Source organism: Bufo bufo, chromosome 2 (genome assembly GCF_905171765.1).
Source record: "Bufo bufo chromosome 2, aBufBuf1.1, whole genome shotgun sequence".
NCBI classification, from domain to species: domain Eukaryota; kingdom Metazoa; phylum Chordata; class Amphibia; order Anura; family Bufonidae; genus Bufo; species Bufo bufo.
This window is the reverse complement of record NC_053390.1, coordinates 825,045,060-825,064,235: the sequence shown is the minus strand read 5'-3', so window position 1 is coordinate 825,064,235 and position 19,176 is coordinate 825,045,060. Positions and strand designations below refer to the sequence as shown.

The 19,176-nt window shown below is 51.4% G+C and overlaps 1 protein-coding gene across 4 annotated transcripts in view; it reads right to left on the bottom strand.

The window, feature by feature from the left end:
- Positions 1–18,056, bottom strand: part of RAB11FIP5 (RAB11 family interacting protein 5) — a 60,041-nt gene extending 41,985 nt beyond the window's left edge. For 3 of the 4 annotated variants that reach the window (XM_040419341.1, XM_040419343.1, XM_040419344.1), the window contains exons 1-2: positions 1,726–1,843; positions 50–445 (exon numbers count right to left, since the gene is read on the bottom strand). In XM_040419341.1, coding sequence (XP_040275275.1) covers positions 50–405 — 356 coding nt within the window. In that variant the 5' untranslated portion in view covers positions 406–445; positions 1,726–1,843. Of the gene's footprint in view, positions 1–49; positions 446–1,725; positions 1,844–18,009 lie in introns of those variants that run through there. The other variant, XM_040419342.1, reaches the window with a different exon arrangement.
- Positions 18,057–19,176: the final 1,120 nt, after the last annotated feature.

The following is a 19,176-nucleotide window of genomic DNA, read 5'->3' as shown; positions in this document are numbered from 1 at the left end:
GCTGGTTGATACCGCCTGAAATGAGCGCCAATGATGAATGGCTACTTACTGGTTCCTCTGCGAGCGGCCCTCCTGGTACACCTCCTGTAGAGGAAGGCTGACCTTCCCCAGGAACTGGTCCATACCAATGAGGGCTCGATGCATCACTATAAGCTGAAGCTCGCAGTTCTCCCCTCTTTCCATGGCTCCAGGGGAAAGCTCGAAGGAACATTCCTCCTTCCATTCTGGAGATCCCGTGGTCTTCTCTACTACTGAGGTGCTGTACTTCTCACGTCCAACCTGGATCAAGGTGTAGGCATCACTGGTGCCATGCTTCCCCTTAGCACGCAGCCCTCGGGCTTGCAGGATAGTGACTTGCACATGGGTGGGGAGCCAACCCAATTCGGGTTCGGGTCGTAGAAACATCTGGAGGATGGGTGTAAGCGAGTCCTGGAACCAGATGTACCTGAAACAAGAGAGGGCTAAGGTAAACCATACAAGATGACCATGTCGACTTACCTCAAAAATCGCTCCACAAGTTACGCAAGATTACTTGGTTACTCCATGTCACAGTGCACTATGGAGACATGTCTGTGTGTAAGGTCCACAAGCCCACAATGAATGGCACATGGGACAATATTACTAACATGTGAAGTCCACTGGGAGGCAAGTCCACCTTGGAACGTCCATGGGGCAAAAGGACCACCATTTTCTTCTAGTTTATGGTCAGTTAGGTAAGGTTTCACATATGACCAGATTCCACCCCCCATGTCCACTACTGCAAGAGCCTCAGTACCTACCCCCAGTGCACTGTGTGTATAGCGGAGGCCCACCACCTACCCCCAGTGCACTGTGTGTATAGCGGAGCCCCACCACCTACCCCCAGTGCACTGTGTGTATAGCGGAGCCCCACCACCTACCCCCAGTGCACTGTGTGTATAGCGGAGCCCCACCACCTACCCCCAGTGCACTGTGTGTATAGCGGAGCCCCACCACCTACCCCCAGTGCACTGTGTGTATAGCGGAGCCCCACCACCTACCCCCAGTGCACTGTGTGTATAGCGGAGCCCCACCACCTACCCCCAGTGCACTGTGTGTATAGCGGAGCCCCACCACCTACCCCCAGTGCACTGTGTGTATAGCGGAGCCCCACCACCTACCCCCAGTGCACTGTGTGTATAGCGGAGCCCCACCACCTACCCCCAGTGCTCTGTGTGTATAGCGGAGCCCCACCACCTACCCCCAGTGCACTGTGTGTATAGCGGAGCCCCACCACCTACCCCCAGTGCACTGTGTGTATAGCGGAGCCCCACCACCTAACCCCAGTGCTCTGTGTGTATAGCGGAGCCCCACCACCTACCCCCAGTGCTCTGTGTGTATAGCGGAGCCCCACCACCTACCCCCAGTGCTCTGTGTGTATAGCGGAGCCCCACCACCTACCCCCAGTGCACTGTGTGTATAGCGGAGCCCCACCACCTACCCCCAGTGCACTGTGTGTATAGCGGAGCCCCACCACCTACCCCCAGTGCACTGTGTGTATAGCGGAGCCCCACCACCTACCCCCAGTGCACTGTGTGTATAGCGGAGCCCCACCACCTAACCCCAGTGCTCTGTGTGTATGGCGGAGCCCCACCACCTACCCCCAGTGCACTGTGTGTATAGCGGAGCCCCACCACCTACCCCCAGTGCTCTGAATGATGCAGCACTTATCGCAGGCGGCACCAGCACCCTGCCGGCGGGGCTCACCTCTCAGTTGCAGCACATTGCGCCGGTCTGGCGGGGTCCGGGGGCACAGCAGGCGGGTCCTGCAGCTCCTACTGCAAAACTTTGTTGTGTGTCTGCTGCTCAGAAGAAGAGGAGGAGGAGAGAGGGAGGGGGAGGGGAGGAGATCTGCAGCAGAGGAGGGTGCTCTGCAGTGCCGGCCACAGCTCACTGCAGGAGGGGCTGCTCATTACTGCTGCACCCGTCACTGCACCTCCCCCTCCTGTACCCCAGTCACTGCACCTCCCCCTCCTGTACCCCCAGTCACTGCACCTCCCCTTGTACCCCCAGTCACTGCACCTCCCCCTCACTGTTTCCTTGTCACTGCACCTCCCCCTTGTACCCCCAGTCACTGCACCTCCCCCTTGTACCCCCTGTCACTGCACCTCCCCCTTGTACCCCCAGTCACTGCACCTCCCCCTCCTGTACCCCCAGTCACTGCACCTCCCCTTGTACCCCCAGTCACTGCACCTCCCCCTCACTGTTTCCTTGTCACTGCACCTCCCCCTTGTACCCCCAGTCACTGCACCTCCCCCTTGTACCCCCTGTCACTGCACCTCCCCCTTGTACCCCCAGTCACTACACCTCCCCCTTGTACCCCCAGTCACTACACCTCCCCCTTGTACCCCCAGTCACTGCACCTCCCCCTTGTACCCCCAGTCACTGCACCTCCCCCTTGTACCCCCAGTCACTGCACCGCCCCCTTGTACCCCCAGTCACTGCACCTGCACCCTAATCGCTGCACCTCCTCTGCATGCACCCCAGTCACTGCACCTCCCCTCCCTGCACCCCAGTCACTGAACCTCCCCTTTTGTACCCCAGCCACTGCACCTCCCCTCGCTGCACCCCAGTCAATGCACCTCCCCCTCCCTGCACCCCAGTCAATGCACCTCCCCCTCCCTGCACCCCAGTCACTGCACCTCCCCTCGCTGCACCCCAGTCAATGCACCTCCCCCTCCCTGCACCCCAGTCAATGCACCTCCCCCTCCCTGCACCCCAGTCACTGCACCTCCCCAACATGTAACCCTAGTATCACTAATACCGCCCCTATACTGTTATGTGGGCCTATACCTCATACTGTACGGCCTCGTGCACACTGCTGTATTATAAATCCATGTTATATATATATACACTGCTCAAAAAAATAAACACAAAAATAACACATCCTAGATCTGAATTAATTAAATATTCTTCTGAAATACTTTGTTCTTTACATAGTTGAATGTGCTGACAACAAAATCACACAAAAATTCAATAAAATGGAAATCAAATTTTTCAACCCATGGAGGTCTGGATTTGGAGTCACCCTCAAAATTAAAGTGGAAAAACACACTACAGGCTGATCCAACTTTGATGTAATGTCCTTAAAACAAGTCAGAATGAGGCTCAGTAGTGTGTGTGGCCTCCACGTGCCTGTATGACCTCCCTACAACGCCTGTGCATGCTCCTGATGAGGTGGCGGACGGTCTCCTGAGGGATCTCCTCCCAGACCTGGACTAAAGCATCTCCCAACTCCTGGACAGTCTGTGGTGCAACGTGACGTTGGTGGATAGAGCGAGACATGATGTCCCAGATGTGCTCAATTGGATTCAGGTCTGGGGAACGGACGGGCCAGTCCATAGCATCAATGCCTTCGTCTTGCAGGAACTGCTGACACACTCCAGCCACATGAGGTCTAGCATTGTCTTGCATTAGGAGGAACCCAGGGCCAACCGTACCAGCATATGGTCTCACAAGGGGTCTGAGGATCTCATCTCGGTACCTAATGGCAGTCAGGCTACCTCTGGCGAGCATATGGAGGGCTGTGCGGCCCTCCAAAGAAATGCCACCCCACACCATTACTGACCCAATGCCAAACCGGTCATGCTGGAGGATGTTGCAGGCAGCAGAACGTTCTCCACGGCGTCTCCAGACTCTGTCACGTCTGTCACATGTGCTCAGTGTGAACCTGCTTTCATCTGTGAAGAGCACTGGGCGCCAGTGGCGAATTTGCCAATCTTGGTGTTCTCTGGCAAATGCCAAACGTCCTGCACAGTGTTGGGCTGTAAGCACAACCCCCACCTGTGGACGTCGGGCCCTCATATCACCCTCATGGAGTCTGTTTCTGACCGTTTGAGCAGACACATGCACATTTGTGGCCTGCTGGAGGTCATTTTGCAGGGCTCTGGCAGTGCTCCTCCTGTTCCTCCTTGCACAAAGGCGGAGGTAGCGGTCCTGCTGCTGGGTTGTTGCCCTCCTACGGCCTCCTCCACGTCTCCTGATGTACTGGCCTGTCTCCTGGTAGCGCCTCCATGCTCTGGACACTACGCTGACAGACACAGCAAACCTTCTTGCCACAGCTCGCATTGATGTGCCATCCTGGATAAGCTGCACTACCTGAGCCACTTGTGTGGGTTGTAGACTCCGTCTCATGCTACCACTAGAGTGAAAGCACCGCCAGCATTCAAAAGTGACCAAAACATCAGCCAGGAAGCATAGGAACTGAGAAGTGGTCTGTGATCACCACCTGCAGAACCACTCCTTTATTGGGGGTGTCTTGCTAATTGCCTATAATTTCCACCTGTTGTCTATCGCATTTGCACAACAGCATGTGAAATTGATTGTCACTCAGTGTTGCTTCCTAAGTGGACAGTTTGATTTCACAGAAGTGTGATTGACTTGGAGTTACATTGTGTTGTTTAGGTGTTCCCTTTATTTTTTTTGAGCAGTGTATATATATACAGTACAGACCAAAAGTTTGGACACACCTTCTCATTCAAAGAGTTTTCTTTATTTTCATGACTATGAAAATTGTAGATTCACACTGAAGGCATCAAAACTATGAATTAACACATGTGGAATTATATGCATAACAAACAAGTGTGAAACAACTGAAAATATGTCATATTCTAGGTTCTTCAAAGTAGCCACCTCTGGCTTTGATTACTGCTTTGCACACTCTTGGCATTCTCTTGATGAGCTTCAAGAGGTAGTCCCCTGAAATGGTTTTCACTTCACAGGTGTGCCCTGTCAGGTTTAATAAGTGGGATTTCTTGCCTTATAAATGGGGTTGGGACCATCAGTTGCGTTGAGGAGAAGTCAGGTGGATACACAGCTGATAGTCCTACTGAATGGACTGTTAGAATTTGTATTATAGCAAGAAAAAAGCAGCTAAGTAAAGAAAAACGAGTGGCCATCATTACTTTAAGAAATGAAGGTCAGTCAGTCAGCCGAAAAATTGGGAAAACTTTGAAAGTAAGGGCTATTTGACCATGAAGGAGAGTGATGGGGTGCTGCGCCAGATGACCTGGCCTCCACAGTCACCGGACCTGAACCCAATTGAGATGGTTTGGAGTGAGCTGGACCGCAGAGTGAAGGCAAAAGGGCCAACAAGTGCTAAGCATCTCTGGGAACTCCTTCAAGACTGTTGGAAGACCATTTCAGGGGACTACCTCTTGAAGCTCATCAAGAGAATGCCAAGAGTGTGCAAAGCAGTAATCAAAGCAAAAGGTGGCTACTTTGAAGAACCTAGAATATGACATATTTTCAGTTGTTTCACACTTGTTTGTTATGTATATAATTCCACATGTGTTAATTCATAGTTTTGATGCCTTCATAGTCATGAAAATAAAGAAAACTCTTTGAATGAGAAGGTGTGTCCAAACTTTTGGTCTGTACTGTATATATATCTGTAATACCGCCCCTATACTGTTATGTGAGCCTATTCATATGCTGCCCTGTGCAAGACAATAACACAAATTGAATTTAGGCTTATCTTACTCCAATAGTCGCCGTGGCCCCTGTCACTTCTGTGACCACCCTCAAATTCATCAGCACCCCAGACAACTGCCAATGAAACCTCCAAGGCTCCTGATTGGACAAAAACACGGGAAGCCGCACGCACCTTATTACACCCTCCCCTAACAGCAGTCACTCCCTCAGCACCATGAGGAGCGACAGACACATTTCATCCCCGCCCCCTGTGATGACAGTATTTATTACATGGGCAACTGGTCGTCTACATGTAGTACCTCCACCAGTGTGTCATACCGCCTATAGTGCCACTGTGCAGTGCCCATATATACAGAATAAGAGCAGATACTGAGGATTACACCCAGTATACAGGAGAAGTGCCACTGTGCAGTGCCCATATATACAGAATAAGAGCAGATACTGAGGATTACACCCGGTATACAGGAGAAGTGGTACTGTGCAGTGTCCATATATACAGAATAAGAGCAGATACTGAGAATTACACCCAGTATATAGGAGAAGTGGTACTGTGCAGTGTATATATATACAGAATAAGTGTAATGACCGGTGTCACGCAAAGGGAGGGAAATGGGAAGGCCCTGTCCAAGGGAGAGGGAAAGGTGGTGACCCCTAACTCACCTTGCGGCTGGCACCTGACTGCCCTGACGTCCCTAGACGGGTTCCTCACCCGTACGCCGATCACGTGCCTAAACCCTGGCTTTCCCTAAGATGAGCCCTATGTAGTGAACGGGGCGGTGGGATCACTTGTCCGCACCACTGACAGTAAGAGGGAAACACTAGGGAGAAGACAGACAATACAGACAAACATATAATCCCAGGTGGGCGACAACCGCAGACCACAAAGGCCCAACAGGGATCCGGAGGGTAACGTTCTGGAACAACAACCAGAGAACGCAGCTACTCAGCTCCAGTGGGTCAGTATAGAAGTCCAGGCAGGAAGCTCTATATCTGGCAACCAGAGAAGTGGGAGATGGGAATATAAGGAGGTTGGGAGTGCTGGACAAGAAACAGCTGAGGAGAAGAAGCTACGGATCCCTGAGTGAGCCAAAAAGGATTGCAAGGCAAACCCAGAAAGCTACCATTACGAAACAGCACTGTCTTTGTACATCGAACGCGCAGCCACCCGCTGCGACTTCCTGACCCTGGGTATAACGGAGTCAGGCGTGGCTCTTGACACCCTCGTGACAGTACCCCCCTCTCTACGAGGGGCCTCCGGACACTCAGGACTAGGTCTCTCAGGATGAGAGGCATGAAAAGCCCGAACTAACCTGTCGGCGTTTACCTCAGACGCAGGAACCCACATTCTTTCCTCGGGACCGTAACCTCTCCAATGCACCAGATATTGAAGAGAACGGCGGACCCGACAAGAATCAACAATTTTGGATATTTGAAACTTTAGATTACCATCCACAACAACAGGAGGAGGTGGCAGCGGTGATGGTTCTAGAGGTGGAACATACTTTTTGAGTAACGATTTATGGAAGACGTTATGAATTTTAAAAGTCTGAGGTAGCTCCAGGCGAAAAGCCACGGGGTTGATGATGGCTACTATTTTGTAAGGACCAATAAACCTAGGACCCAGTTTCCAAGAGGGAACCTTTAATTTAATATTCCTAGTAGACAACCACACATAGTCATTCACTCCTAGGTCCGGACCTGGCGACCGTCTCTTATCAGCCATGCATTTATATTTATCGGAAACAGGCGTCGTTCCACTAGAGAACAAAAAAGAATGGCGCACCATAGGGTAATAACGTTAAAAGATAAATAAAATAGGTATCTCCGCTGGGGAGGCTCACCTGATGGAGTTGTGCTAGTTTAGGCACAACTCTAATGAGGACATATATCGAATTGCCATAAGCTCCTTGCAATGGATGGTATGCAGCCCGGGATGGATGCTCCTGTTCAGGGATGCCTGGAATCCCGCAGAAAGCCAGTAGTTCAAATAAAAGAAAAAAGTATCCCACGGCGCAAGATCACCCAATGGTTGGAGTAATAACGATTCTTGTTTATTTAGGCAAGTGGTACAACGCGTTTCGGGGTTTAACCCCTTCTTCAGGTACAATTGTCTTGCAAGACAATTGTACCTGAAGAAGGGGTTAAACCCCGAAACGCATTGTACCACTTGCCTAAATAAACAAGAATCGTTATTACTCCAACCATTGGGTGATCTTGCGCCGTGGGATACTTTTTTCTTTTATTTGATGCATTTATATTTACCTCCCATATTTTGGAAGACATATATATGGGAGGGACACATATATGTTGGAAGACAGCAGGAGCATTGGTCAGACCGAAAGGCATGACTAGATTTTCATAATGCCCCTCAGGGGTGTTAAAGGCTGTCTTCCACTCATCCCCTTCCTTGATACGAATCAGATTGTAGGCCCCCCTAAGATCAAGTTTGGAGAACCACCTAGCACCCGCAATCTGGTTAAACAGGTCAGGAATGAGAGGAAGAGGGTATGGGTCTCGGATGGTTATCCGGTTAAATTTGCGGAAATCTAGGCAAGGACGCAGGCCCCCCATCTTTCTTTTTAACGAAGAAAAACCCTGCAGCCATGGGTGAAGAAGAGGGTCTGATGTGTCCCTTAGCCAAGCTCTCTGAGATATAATCTTTCATGGCTTGTCTCTCCGGACCCGAAAGATTATATAACCTGGTCTTGGGTAATTTTGCACCGGGAATCAGGTTAACCGGGCAATCATAAGGACGGTGAGGTGGTAACTTCTGACAACCCTTTTCAGAAAAAGCGTCCTCAAAGTCCGAAACAAATGTAGATAGAGTAGCTATGGAAGCGACTAAGCAATTGCTATTTAAGCAATTTTCTCTGCACTGCTCACTCCACTCCAATATCTCCCTGGCCTGCCAATCCACCACTGGATTGTGCGCTACCAACCAGGGAAGACCCAACACCACCGGAGTGGGAAGCCCCTCCAGAACATAACATGAAAGCCACTCGTTATGGTGGTCCCCTACCCGAAGGTGTAAGTTATGGACAATGTGAGTGAGGTTTCTCTGAGACAGAGGGGCAGAATCAATAGCGAATATGGGAATAGGTCTCTGTAGCGTACAGAGAGACAAACCCATAGTGTGGGCAAAATGGGCATCTATCAAATTTACTCCTGCTCCACTGTCTAGAAAAAGAGAAATAGTCTCCGTCTTAACGCCAAAAACAACAACCGCTGGCAACACAAATTGCTTCGTATGGAGGAAACGTATACCCCCCGGCTGACATCCTCCACACAGCCTGGGGTTAGTAGTTTTCCGACGGTCTTTTGTTTTTGAGGAAGGAAGGACAGACATTAATAAAATGACCCCTCTCCCCACAGAAAAAACAAACCCCACGCCTACGGCGAGCCTCAGGAGGACGGACCTGACGAGTAGTTCCTCCTAGCTGCATAGGCTCGTCTAAGTCCGTACAGACTAACTGCTGCTTGGGAGGGGTTACCAATTGCTCCGGATTTTTCAATCTGTTTCTAAGACGTCTATCTATTCGGATAGAAAGGGACATAACAGCATCCAGGGAAAAGGGGGTCTCATACAGCGCAAGCGCATCCTTAACCCTTTCGGATAACCGAGAGCAGAACTGACTCCTGAGAGCCGGGTCGTTCCATTGGGTATCCGTAGCCCACCTACGGAACTCTGAGCAATACTCCTCTACTGGCCGCTCTCCTTGTAAGAGTCTCCGTAATCTTGATTCAGCCAGTGCAACTCGGTCAGGGTCATCATATATGAGACCCAAGGCCCCGAAAAACTCATCCACTGACCGAAGAGCCTGGGAATCAGTGGGTAAAGAGAACGCCCAGGACTGCGGGTCCCCCTTCAGCAGGGAAATAACAACCCCCACCCGCTGTTCTTCATTACCAGAGGAGTAAGGGCGCAGTTTAAAATATAATTTACAGGCCTCACGGAATGTCAAAAACTTGTCCCTTCCCCCAGAAAATCTGTCAGGGAGAGGGACCTCGGGTTCCGCAACAACTTGGTTACCAGTAGCAACCGCTGGGCTTGCGGTCAGTTGTAATTGCTGCTGTTGCTGGAGGACCGACGCCTTCAATCCTGCCACCTCCAAAGACAGGCCTTGAAGTTGCTTTGACAAAGCAGCAATTGGATCCATACTGGATTCTAAGTAGGTAGAAAGAAAAAGGTTTTGTTTTTGTTTTTTTTTGTTTTTTTACCTACACAAAATAAGGGCCAGATATAATGTAATGACCGGCGTCACGCAAAGGGAGGGAAATGGGAAGGCACTGCCCAAGGGAGAGGGAAAGGTGGTGACCCCTAACTCCCCTTGCGGCTGGCACCTGACTGCCCTGACGTCCCTAGACGGGTTCCTCACCCGTACGCCGATCACGTGCCTAAACCCTGGCTTTCCCTAAGATTAACCCTGAGTAGTGAACGGGGCGGTGGGATCGCTAGTCCGCACCACTGACACTAAGAGAAAAACACCAAGGAGAGGACAGACAATACAGACAAACATATAATCCCAGGTGGGCGACAACAGCAGACCACTAAGGCCCAACAGGGATCCGGAGGGTAACGTTCTGGAACAACAACCAGGGAACACAGCTACACAGCTCCAGTGGGTCAGTATAGAAGTCCAGGCAGGAAGCTCTATATCTGGCAACCAGAGAAGTGGGAGATGGGAATATAAGGAGGTTGGGAGTGCTGGACAAGAAACAGCTGAGGAGGAGAAGCTACGGATCCCTGAGTGAGCCAAAAGGGTTGCAAGGCAAACCCAGAAAGCTACCATAAAGAAACAGCACTGTCTTTATACATAGAGCGCGCAGCCACCCGCTGCGACTTCCTGACCCCGGGTATAACGGAGTCAGACGTGGCTCTTGACACCCTCGTGACAATAAGAGCAGATACTGAGGAACTCTTTTAATTTTATACAAAAATACAAAAACTTTGCCATAAAATTTCCAAACAAGATATAAAACAAGGTATAAAGTATATACACTTACCCTACTGGCCCAGCTACATGCATACTATCTCATTCATACCTACTAAATAGAGAAAATGAAAAGAGAAAAAGAAACCTAGCCTAACCTAAACATCCGATCCGGCTGAACCCTGACTATATACAAATTTATACAAATAGTTTATAACCGAAAATAAATTACAACTTATCACAATAAATAATCAACACAAATTAAATAATCATAATAGAAATATCAAATAACAATTTTTTTTTATATATATATTTTTTTATTATTTTTTTATTTTTTTTTATATTATTATTATATTTTTTTTAATATTTTTTTTTATTTTTATACACACACACACACACATTTATGAGAAAACCTATACTATCCCTACCAATCTATCTATCCCATCACCTTCACCCAGGGCCAACCTCCGCCTCTTGTCCCTCCATGAGGCCAGCCCTTCCACCACCACCCACACCCAGCCCCTCGTCTCATGTCCTCCTATGTCCGCATAGTCCAGGGCTGGATGCAGGCCTCCCCACACAAAAATATGAACCCCCCCACCCCATCCCACCCAACCTAACTACACCCCACTTACCCTATCATACAATATATACATCTTATAACAACCATATCAATCTATACAAACCAATATTAAAATCCACCCGAAGGCCCAAGTTCAGTCATTTGCAAACCTTTCTTCAAAAACTCATCTTAAATACAAAACAAAAACCTAATGTGAAAGCCTCAGCCCAACACCAGGAAAAGTGCTACTGAGGCTAAGGCACATCAAGGGTGAAGCCTCTCCAGAGGTAAGAGACCCCATCCGTACCCACCTTCTCGCACTCAAGAGAGCGAACCTTCGCCAGGTCACCTAGAATGTTCCTACACACCTCTTCCACAGGGAGGACTTTCTGCTGGGTTGAAACTAAACACTGTGCGTTCCATGTGAAGTACCTGATCACTATGCTAACTATAAAAGCTGTGCATGGGTCCCTTCCTCCCAAACCTTTGAATGCTCCATAAGCCCATTCCGCATAGGAGAGGTTGGCTAGCCTAGGCCAGCCAATGGATGCACCCACCCGTTTGTATACCTCTGTATTAAAGGGACACTGAAGCAGGAAGTGCTCCATACTTTCCAGTATGTCGCCACACTCCTCCCGGGGACAACCCCTTTCATCAGAGTTCCTGTACTTCAAGTTGTCCCTTACATACAGCTTCCCGTGAAAGCAGCGCCAAGCCAAGTCCCAAAACTTCAAGGGGATCCTTGCCGAATTTAACAACTGTAACCCCTTGTCTAGATCCCGGCTTGGGCAATCCTTAGGGGCCAGCGGCTTCCAGAAGCGGGTCAACAAGACCCTCTCGTCAAGGGATCTCCTTGACTGGGTCTTGATTTCCCTCACTCCCAAACCCCACTGGAGGATCACCTTCAGAATCGGGGTGACATAAGCCGGAAGATATCCGTGAGGTGTACGCAAATCCTTCACTTGCCCTCCTGTCTCCCACTCCTGGAAGAAAGGCCGAAATCAACCCCTGCAAGAGACTACCCACGGAGGAGCCCTCTCTTTCCAGAGGTTTGCCAGGTTGATCTTAACAAAGGTGTTCACAAGGAACACCACTGGGTTGACCATACCCAACCCCCCTAATCTCCTCGTACGGTATGTCACCTCTCTCTTGACTAGGTTCAGCCTATTCCCCCATAACAGTTGAAAGAACAGACTGTAAACCCGAGTCCAGAGAGGTTCTGGCAAGACACATACACTGGCCAAATAGATAAGCAAAGGGAGAAGGTAAGTCTTGATCAGGTTCACCCTTTCCCTGAGGGTCAAAGACCAACCCTTCCACTGGTCAACCTTCTGAGCGGCGATCGTGAGCCTGCTGTCCCAATTTTGGGTGGGATAATCCCCATGGCCGAATTGAACGCCTAGGACTTTGGCTGACGACTGGGGCTCTGGGAGGGTGTCCGGGAGACCGAAAGATGGATCACCCCCTCCCAGCCAGAGACTCTCACACTTATCCCTGTTAATCATGGACCCGGAGACTTCCGAGTAGCGTTCTACCTCCGACATCACGTATTCCGCCTCCCCTCCCGAGGACACGAAAACAGTGACGTCATCGGCATACGCCACCACCCTCAGAGTGGCTTCTGGCTCCTCCAGACTCATCCTGACTCCCGCTAACGGTCCCCGATCAATCCTCCTAATAAAAGGATCAATCGCAAACACGTATAAGAGCGGGCTCAATGGACAACCCTGGCGGACTCCAGACCCGACCTCAAAAGGGCTGCCAGACCAACCGTTCACCAGCGGGAAACTCTCTGCCCCTGCATACAAGATCTTTAGCCAATCGACAAACCCTCCCGGCAGGCCATATTTCAGAAGGACTGCCCAGAGGTATTCGTGGTTAACCCGATCAAAAGCCTTTGCCTGATCTAAAGCCAGCATGTACCCCTTCCAGCTACCCGCCCTACTCTGCTCCACTGCCTCTCGGATACCGAGCACAGCACTAAACGTGCTTCGGCCTGGAACTGAGCAATGTTGGGTCTCCGAAAGGAGCCGGGGTGCAAACTGCACCAACCGTTTAAACAGTATCTTGGCCAGGATCTTTCTGTCCGTATTGAGAAGCGCTATGGGACGCCAATTCTCAATACGGCTCGGATCTTTACCCTTTGATATAAGGATCAGAGCTGACCTCCTCATTGACTTCGGCAGAGCACCCGAGGAAAGGCACTCATTGAATACCTTAGTCAAGAGGGGAACCAAGGAGTCCTTAAAGGTCTTATAAAACTCGGATGTTAAGCCATCCGGGCCTGGCGACTTCTTTAGGGCAAGCCCTTCGATCGCCAGGCTGACTTTCTCTTCTCCTATTTCTTCTATCAAAACGCCAAGAGAGAGGTCTACTCTTGACTCAGGGATGGTTTCAGCCAGGAAAGCCAAAATCCTGTCCCGATTCAGATCCTTCTTCCTCAAGAGGCACGAGTAGAAGGACTTGACGATTTCCAAGATCCCTGATCTGGACCTATCCAGAGATCCCGTACCATCGACCAGTCCCGTCAGCAACTTACTTTTCACTGACATCTTACAGTTTCTGTAAGGGTCGGGCGAGCGGTACTTCCCGAAATCCCTCTCAAAAACCAAAGATGTGTGCCTATCGTACTGGCACCTCTTAAGCAAAGATTTCACCCTGGAGATATCCTCTCGGCTACCTCCAGTCGAGACCAGTTGTTCGAGTTTCCTCCTCAGACCCTGATACAAGCGGTACCTGTCCGGGGACCTGAGGCTCGAGAACTGGCGGAAGAATTTTGCCACCCGATCTTTGAATATCTCCCACCACTCAGACTTAGTGTCACAAAGATCCAGCAACTCTACCTGACTCTGAAGGAAGTCCTTAAAGGATTGTCTCACCTCTGCTTCCTCCAGGAGGGCCGAATTTAGCTTCCAATAGCCTCTTCCCATTTGGGGGGATTCTGCAACATTCAAAGAGAACATAATCATACAGTGATCGGAGAATTCCACCTCTACCACCTCTAAAGGTGAAAAGGTAGTCTCCTCCTTTAAATAAAACCTGTCTATTCTAATCTGACTACCTCTATAATAAGTGAAACCACCGTGGCCTGGGGTGTGCCTAATGTGGACATCCACCAGGCGAGCCTCGCTAGCTATGCTATTCAGGGATACACTATCATAAGCCAGCCGGTTTCTGGCGCCTCCCCGGTCTTGGGACCTTGTGACTGTATTAAAGTCCCCGCCAAAGACCACCTGCCGACTCGTAAAAAGGAAAGGTTTGATCCTCATAAAGAGACGCTTCCGATCCCACCTGGTTTGGGGACCATAGATGTTTATCAGGCGAAGCTCTTGACCCTTCATGAGGACATCTAGAATCAAACACCTCCCCATTTCTAACTCAATCACTCGTCGGCTTTCTACTGGTGCGGTAAAAAGAACCGCGACTCCGCTATACGGCTCAGCCGAAAGAGACCAATATGATGGACCACACCTCCACTCCTTTTTTGCTTTATACACAGCCGCCAAATCTGGCAGCCTGGTCTCTTGCAAAAATAAAATGTCAGCTTCAACCCGGCTGAGAAAATCAAAGGCTGCAAACCTAGCCGCATCTGATTTAATACTGGCGACATTAATGGTCGCCAGCGCCAACGGAGTGAGTGCCGCCATACAGAGTGATTAAGTTAGACGGCCTTCTTCCTTCCCTTCCCCTTCTTGTTCTTCTTCTTACCCCTCTTGGGGCTACCCCCTAAGGTGGCACGATCTCTTTTGAGAGAGACAGTGGTGTCCATCTCATTAGTCACCACCGCCTCCCCCTTCGCACCACCCTTGTCATTCCCATTCCCAGTGTCTGGACACGCCCCACCTCCCGAGGACCTTGCATCCTCACCGGAGGGAGGCGCGGGCCCTTCCAGAGGCTCCTTCTCTTGCCCCTCCGGCCACCCACCTTGAACCTCCTCCCCGGAAGAAGAGGAGGCGGAGATCTCATCCAAGGTGAGGTACCGGTTGGAAAGATCCAGGGGAAGAGAGTCAGGATTAGAGAGGTCCAGGGGGGAGCTGGCTTTGCCTTCCACAGGCACTCTAGTCGGGCTAGATCTTTTTTTGGTCAGACGTTTCCTTCTTATTCTTTTAGACTCTGTCTCACTCCCCTCTGTTGCACTCTCGTAGCAAGAGGACAGAGTCACCTCGGAACGGTCTAGTCTCCTGAGTTCCTCATTCCCCTCGATATCCCCCAGGGTCTCAGCTCTAGGAGAGGCATTCTCCTGGGAGGGCCTCCCGGCTCGCCTCCGCGCGTGCACGAGCCACGTTGGCGATAGAGCGAGGGCAACGACTGAACGGGTGCCCTAGCTCACCACACAGGTTGCATCTAATCTGCCCACAAGATGCAGCTAGATGGCCTTCACCCCCGCACAACGCGCACCTCTGCACTTGGCAGCTGGCGCTGAAGTGCGAAGGGCTGCCGCACTTGTAACACAGCTTAGGCTGCCCCCTGTAGAACACCATGATCCTATCCCGACCAAGGAAAGCAGATGATGGTATGTGGGAAACCGACCCCCCTGAATGTTTCAACTTAATCTGAAACGTCCAGGCACCCGACCAGATGCCAAACTCATCCAGGTTCTTGCTAGGAAGACCCTGGACGTCCCCGTACCTGCTCAACCAGGTCAAGATGTCAACACAAGAAAGTGACTCGTTACGGGTGAGAACGGTCACCTTCTTGACCTCATTCTGGCGGGTTATCGCTTGCACAAAAAAACCCTGCCAGTCCGGCTGGTCTTTTGCCAGTTCATACCCAGACCAAAAAAGTTCAAGACCCTCTGGCCGGGCAAAACTGACATCAAACTCCCGGGTGCCATACGGATGTATCAGGGCAAAGATGTCACATGCCCTGATGCCCATCCGAAAGAGAAGCTCTTCCACCATCTTCCTAGTAGGGCACGCTTCATTGCCTCTCCACTTCAGACAGACAACATTCCGCCTGGTTGACCCGGGGCCGGTTGTGGGTGAGTACCAGGTGGTCTCGCCCCCGCCTTGCTCTCGGAAGGCACGCAGGCCATGCCTGTCTATCCAGAAGGATAGATCCACCTGCTGCCCCCCTACTGTAATGGAAAACTCCCCTCTCCTAAGAGCCTCTAGAAGTTGCCGCTGCAAGTTACCGTCACCAGACATTGGTAATGGGGAGGACAATGGGGACCACTCCCCTCCCCCACTGCGCCGGCAACCACACCGGCATAACTTCTGCCAGGCGTAACCGACGCAGGAGGGGCAGCCGGACCGGGCCCACCCCCACCCCCCCCAGACCTATCTACAGCAGGTGCCACTCCAGACCCCTCTGAAGGGGCTACATGAGGCGCACCGACAGTGGGCGGCCGACCTCCAACATTCACCCCTCCATCAGGGCCCAGGGCAACACCACTAACAGAAACTGCATTTACACAAGTGACCACTTCTTCAGTGGCCACTACCGCACTCTCCCCTCCCCCCACACACACTGCTGGGCCAGAGGGGACCGAGGTCACATTATTTGTTTTGTCCAGCATTTCCTTGCTGGACACATTTTTAACAGTCTTTCCTGATTTTTCGGGCCGGCGGGCTGTAGAACCACTGGTCCCAGCCACGCCGGCCTTATCCACTTGACAGACAGTGCAGGAGGGAGGGGCGGTGCGCACCACACTCGCATCAGGACCGCCCCCTCCCTCTCTGCCTACAGACACACTGCTTTGGGTTCCTTTGTGGATATCCGAAGCCCCACCCGCTCCACCCCTGACCACTCCCACTGCGCCTCCACTCCCCGCCGCCACGACAATACCAGCGGAAGGGACTGAAGCGGAGCAGACCGGGGCAGAGGAGACCGGAACCCCGGCAGGGATTTGGGCATACAACCTGGGAGGGGCGGAGGCAGCCACCTCGCACCCTCCCCCTGCAACTCCGGATCGGGACACCACTGTACCCGCGGCCGCACCCCCCCCACCCACAGCCATCTCCACCACCCCCAGCCCCCCGTCCCCCACCGCCATGCCAAAACCGACAGGGGGGACTGCAGGGCGCACGGGAGCGGCAAAGCAGACCGGGGCAGAGGAGGCAGACCCCAGAACAGGGATCCCGGCAACGACCTCTGCAAGGGGGGCAGTGGCAGCCACACCGCCCCGCCGCACCTCCACCTGGCACTTGTCCAGTGCCCCAGCAAAGGCGGGCGGAGCCATCCGACCACCAACCATGTCCCCCTCGCCGCCCGCCCCGGGAGCCTTCCTGTCTGGCCCCTCCTGCTTCTCCACACCGCCCCTGTTACCGCAAACAGGGACGGCGTCCTGCACCATCTCTGCCACGTCTGTCTCCCCACTCCTACGCACCGATCCCACAGCAGAGACCGGGCCAGGGAGGATGGTGGGGCTCATGCCCTGAGCTGGCTTTTCAGCTGGCCCAGGGCACGCAGGGTGGGTCACATACACATACCTCACCTCTGGCTTTAATGTCTTTGCCTTTCTCTTCTTTCCCATCGGCTCATCTTCGGGTAATTCATCACCAAAGCAAATGTCCTCACGAATTTTGGGGGACTCCAGGTGGCGTATTTCGGCCATAAGCTGCCCCCCAACTCCGCTGTTCTCACTGTACTCGCCTTCCTCGTCAGAACTAGTGGAGGGCAGGCATACCTGCTCTGCGGTGATGCCAGTTTCCGCAGGTTGCCCCCCCATGTCCGACTCTTCCTCCTCACTAGAGGAGTCATCTTCTTGCTGTTTTTGGTTTCCAGCCATTTCATTAAACCTTTGATCATTCATGAGTTTTTCCTTAAAGGGACCACTGTTATCCAGAATGGCCCCCATTCTTTCCTGCAGCTCTTTAATCACTTCTTTTAAGACTTTTATATTTCTTGATATTTCTGGCCTGTTTTTTCTGGCTGCTTTGTCCACCTTCCCCCTCTCAAGCTTTAGGTTCTCCCTCACCATCTTGAGGGTCCTATTCGCTTCCTCGTACTCCCGGAGGTAGGCCGTGATCCGGGAGCTGTAAACGGCGATTAGTTCCCGGTGCTTCATGTTGCCCCAGTCAGCCTCAATCGGAACCGTCCCATCCCCAGGAGCACTCCGCCTACCTCTTTGAGGGCTACTGTCCGCCCTCCTGGAACTGCCGGCGATGGACACGGCTTCACCTCCGGGGGCTGCAGGGGCCGCTGCACCACGACTCCTGCTGGATCTTCTGACCCCCGAGGCGGAAGATGGAACTGAGGCCGGTAGCTCACCTCCCCTACCTCCCGCCGGCCTACCCCGGGAAGCAAGATCCTGGGTCTTCAGTCGCTTCATGGCCCAGGACCCTACCAGCTCCCTGGGGAGAGAGAGGCAGGGCCTGGGCTGGGAAAGGTGGAAAAATCCCTGGAAGTGGCTGCACAATCAGCAGGAGCTCCTCCAAACACGACCACACCCGTCCACTGACTCCTGCACACTGAGGATTACACCCGGTATACAGGACAGGAGAAGTGGTACTGTGCAGTGTATATATATACAGAATAAGAGCAGATACTGAGGATTACACCCAGTATACAGGAGAAGTGGTACTGTGCAGTGTATATATACAGAATAAGAGCAGATACTGAGGATTACACCCAGTATACAGGACAGGAGAAGTGGTACTGTGCAGTGTATATATATACAGAATAAGAGCAGATACTGAGGATTACACCCGGTATACAGGAGAAGTGGTACTGTGCAGTGTATATATATACAGAATAAGAGCAGATACTGAGGATTACACCCAGTATACAGGACAGGAGAAGTGGTACTGTGCAGTGTATATATACAGAATAAGAGCAGATACTGAGGATTACACCCGGTATACAGGAGAAGTGGTACTGTGCAGTGTATATATATACAGAATAAGAGCAGATACTGAGGATTACACCCAGTATACAGGACAGGAGAAGTGGTACTGTGCAGTGTATATATACAGAATAAGAGCAGATACTGAGGGTTACACCCGGTATACAGGAGAAGTGGTACTGTGCAGTGTATATATACAGAATAAGAGCAGATACTGAGGATTACACCCAGTATACAGGAGAAGTGGTACTGTGCAGTGTATATATACAGAATAAGAGCAGATACTGAGGATTACACCCAGTATATACAGGAGAAGTGGTACTGTGCAGTGTATATATATACAGAATAAGAGCAGATACTGAGAATTACACCCAGTATACAGGAGAAGTGGTACTGTGCAGTGTATATATATACAGAATAAGAGCAGATACTGAGGATTACACCCA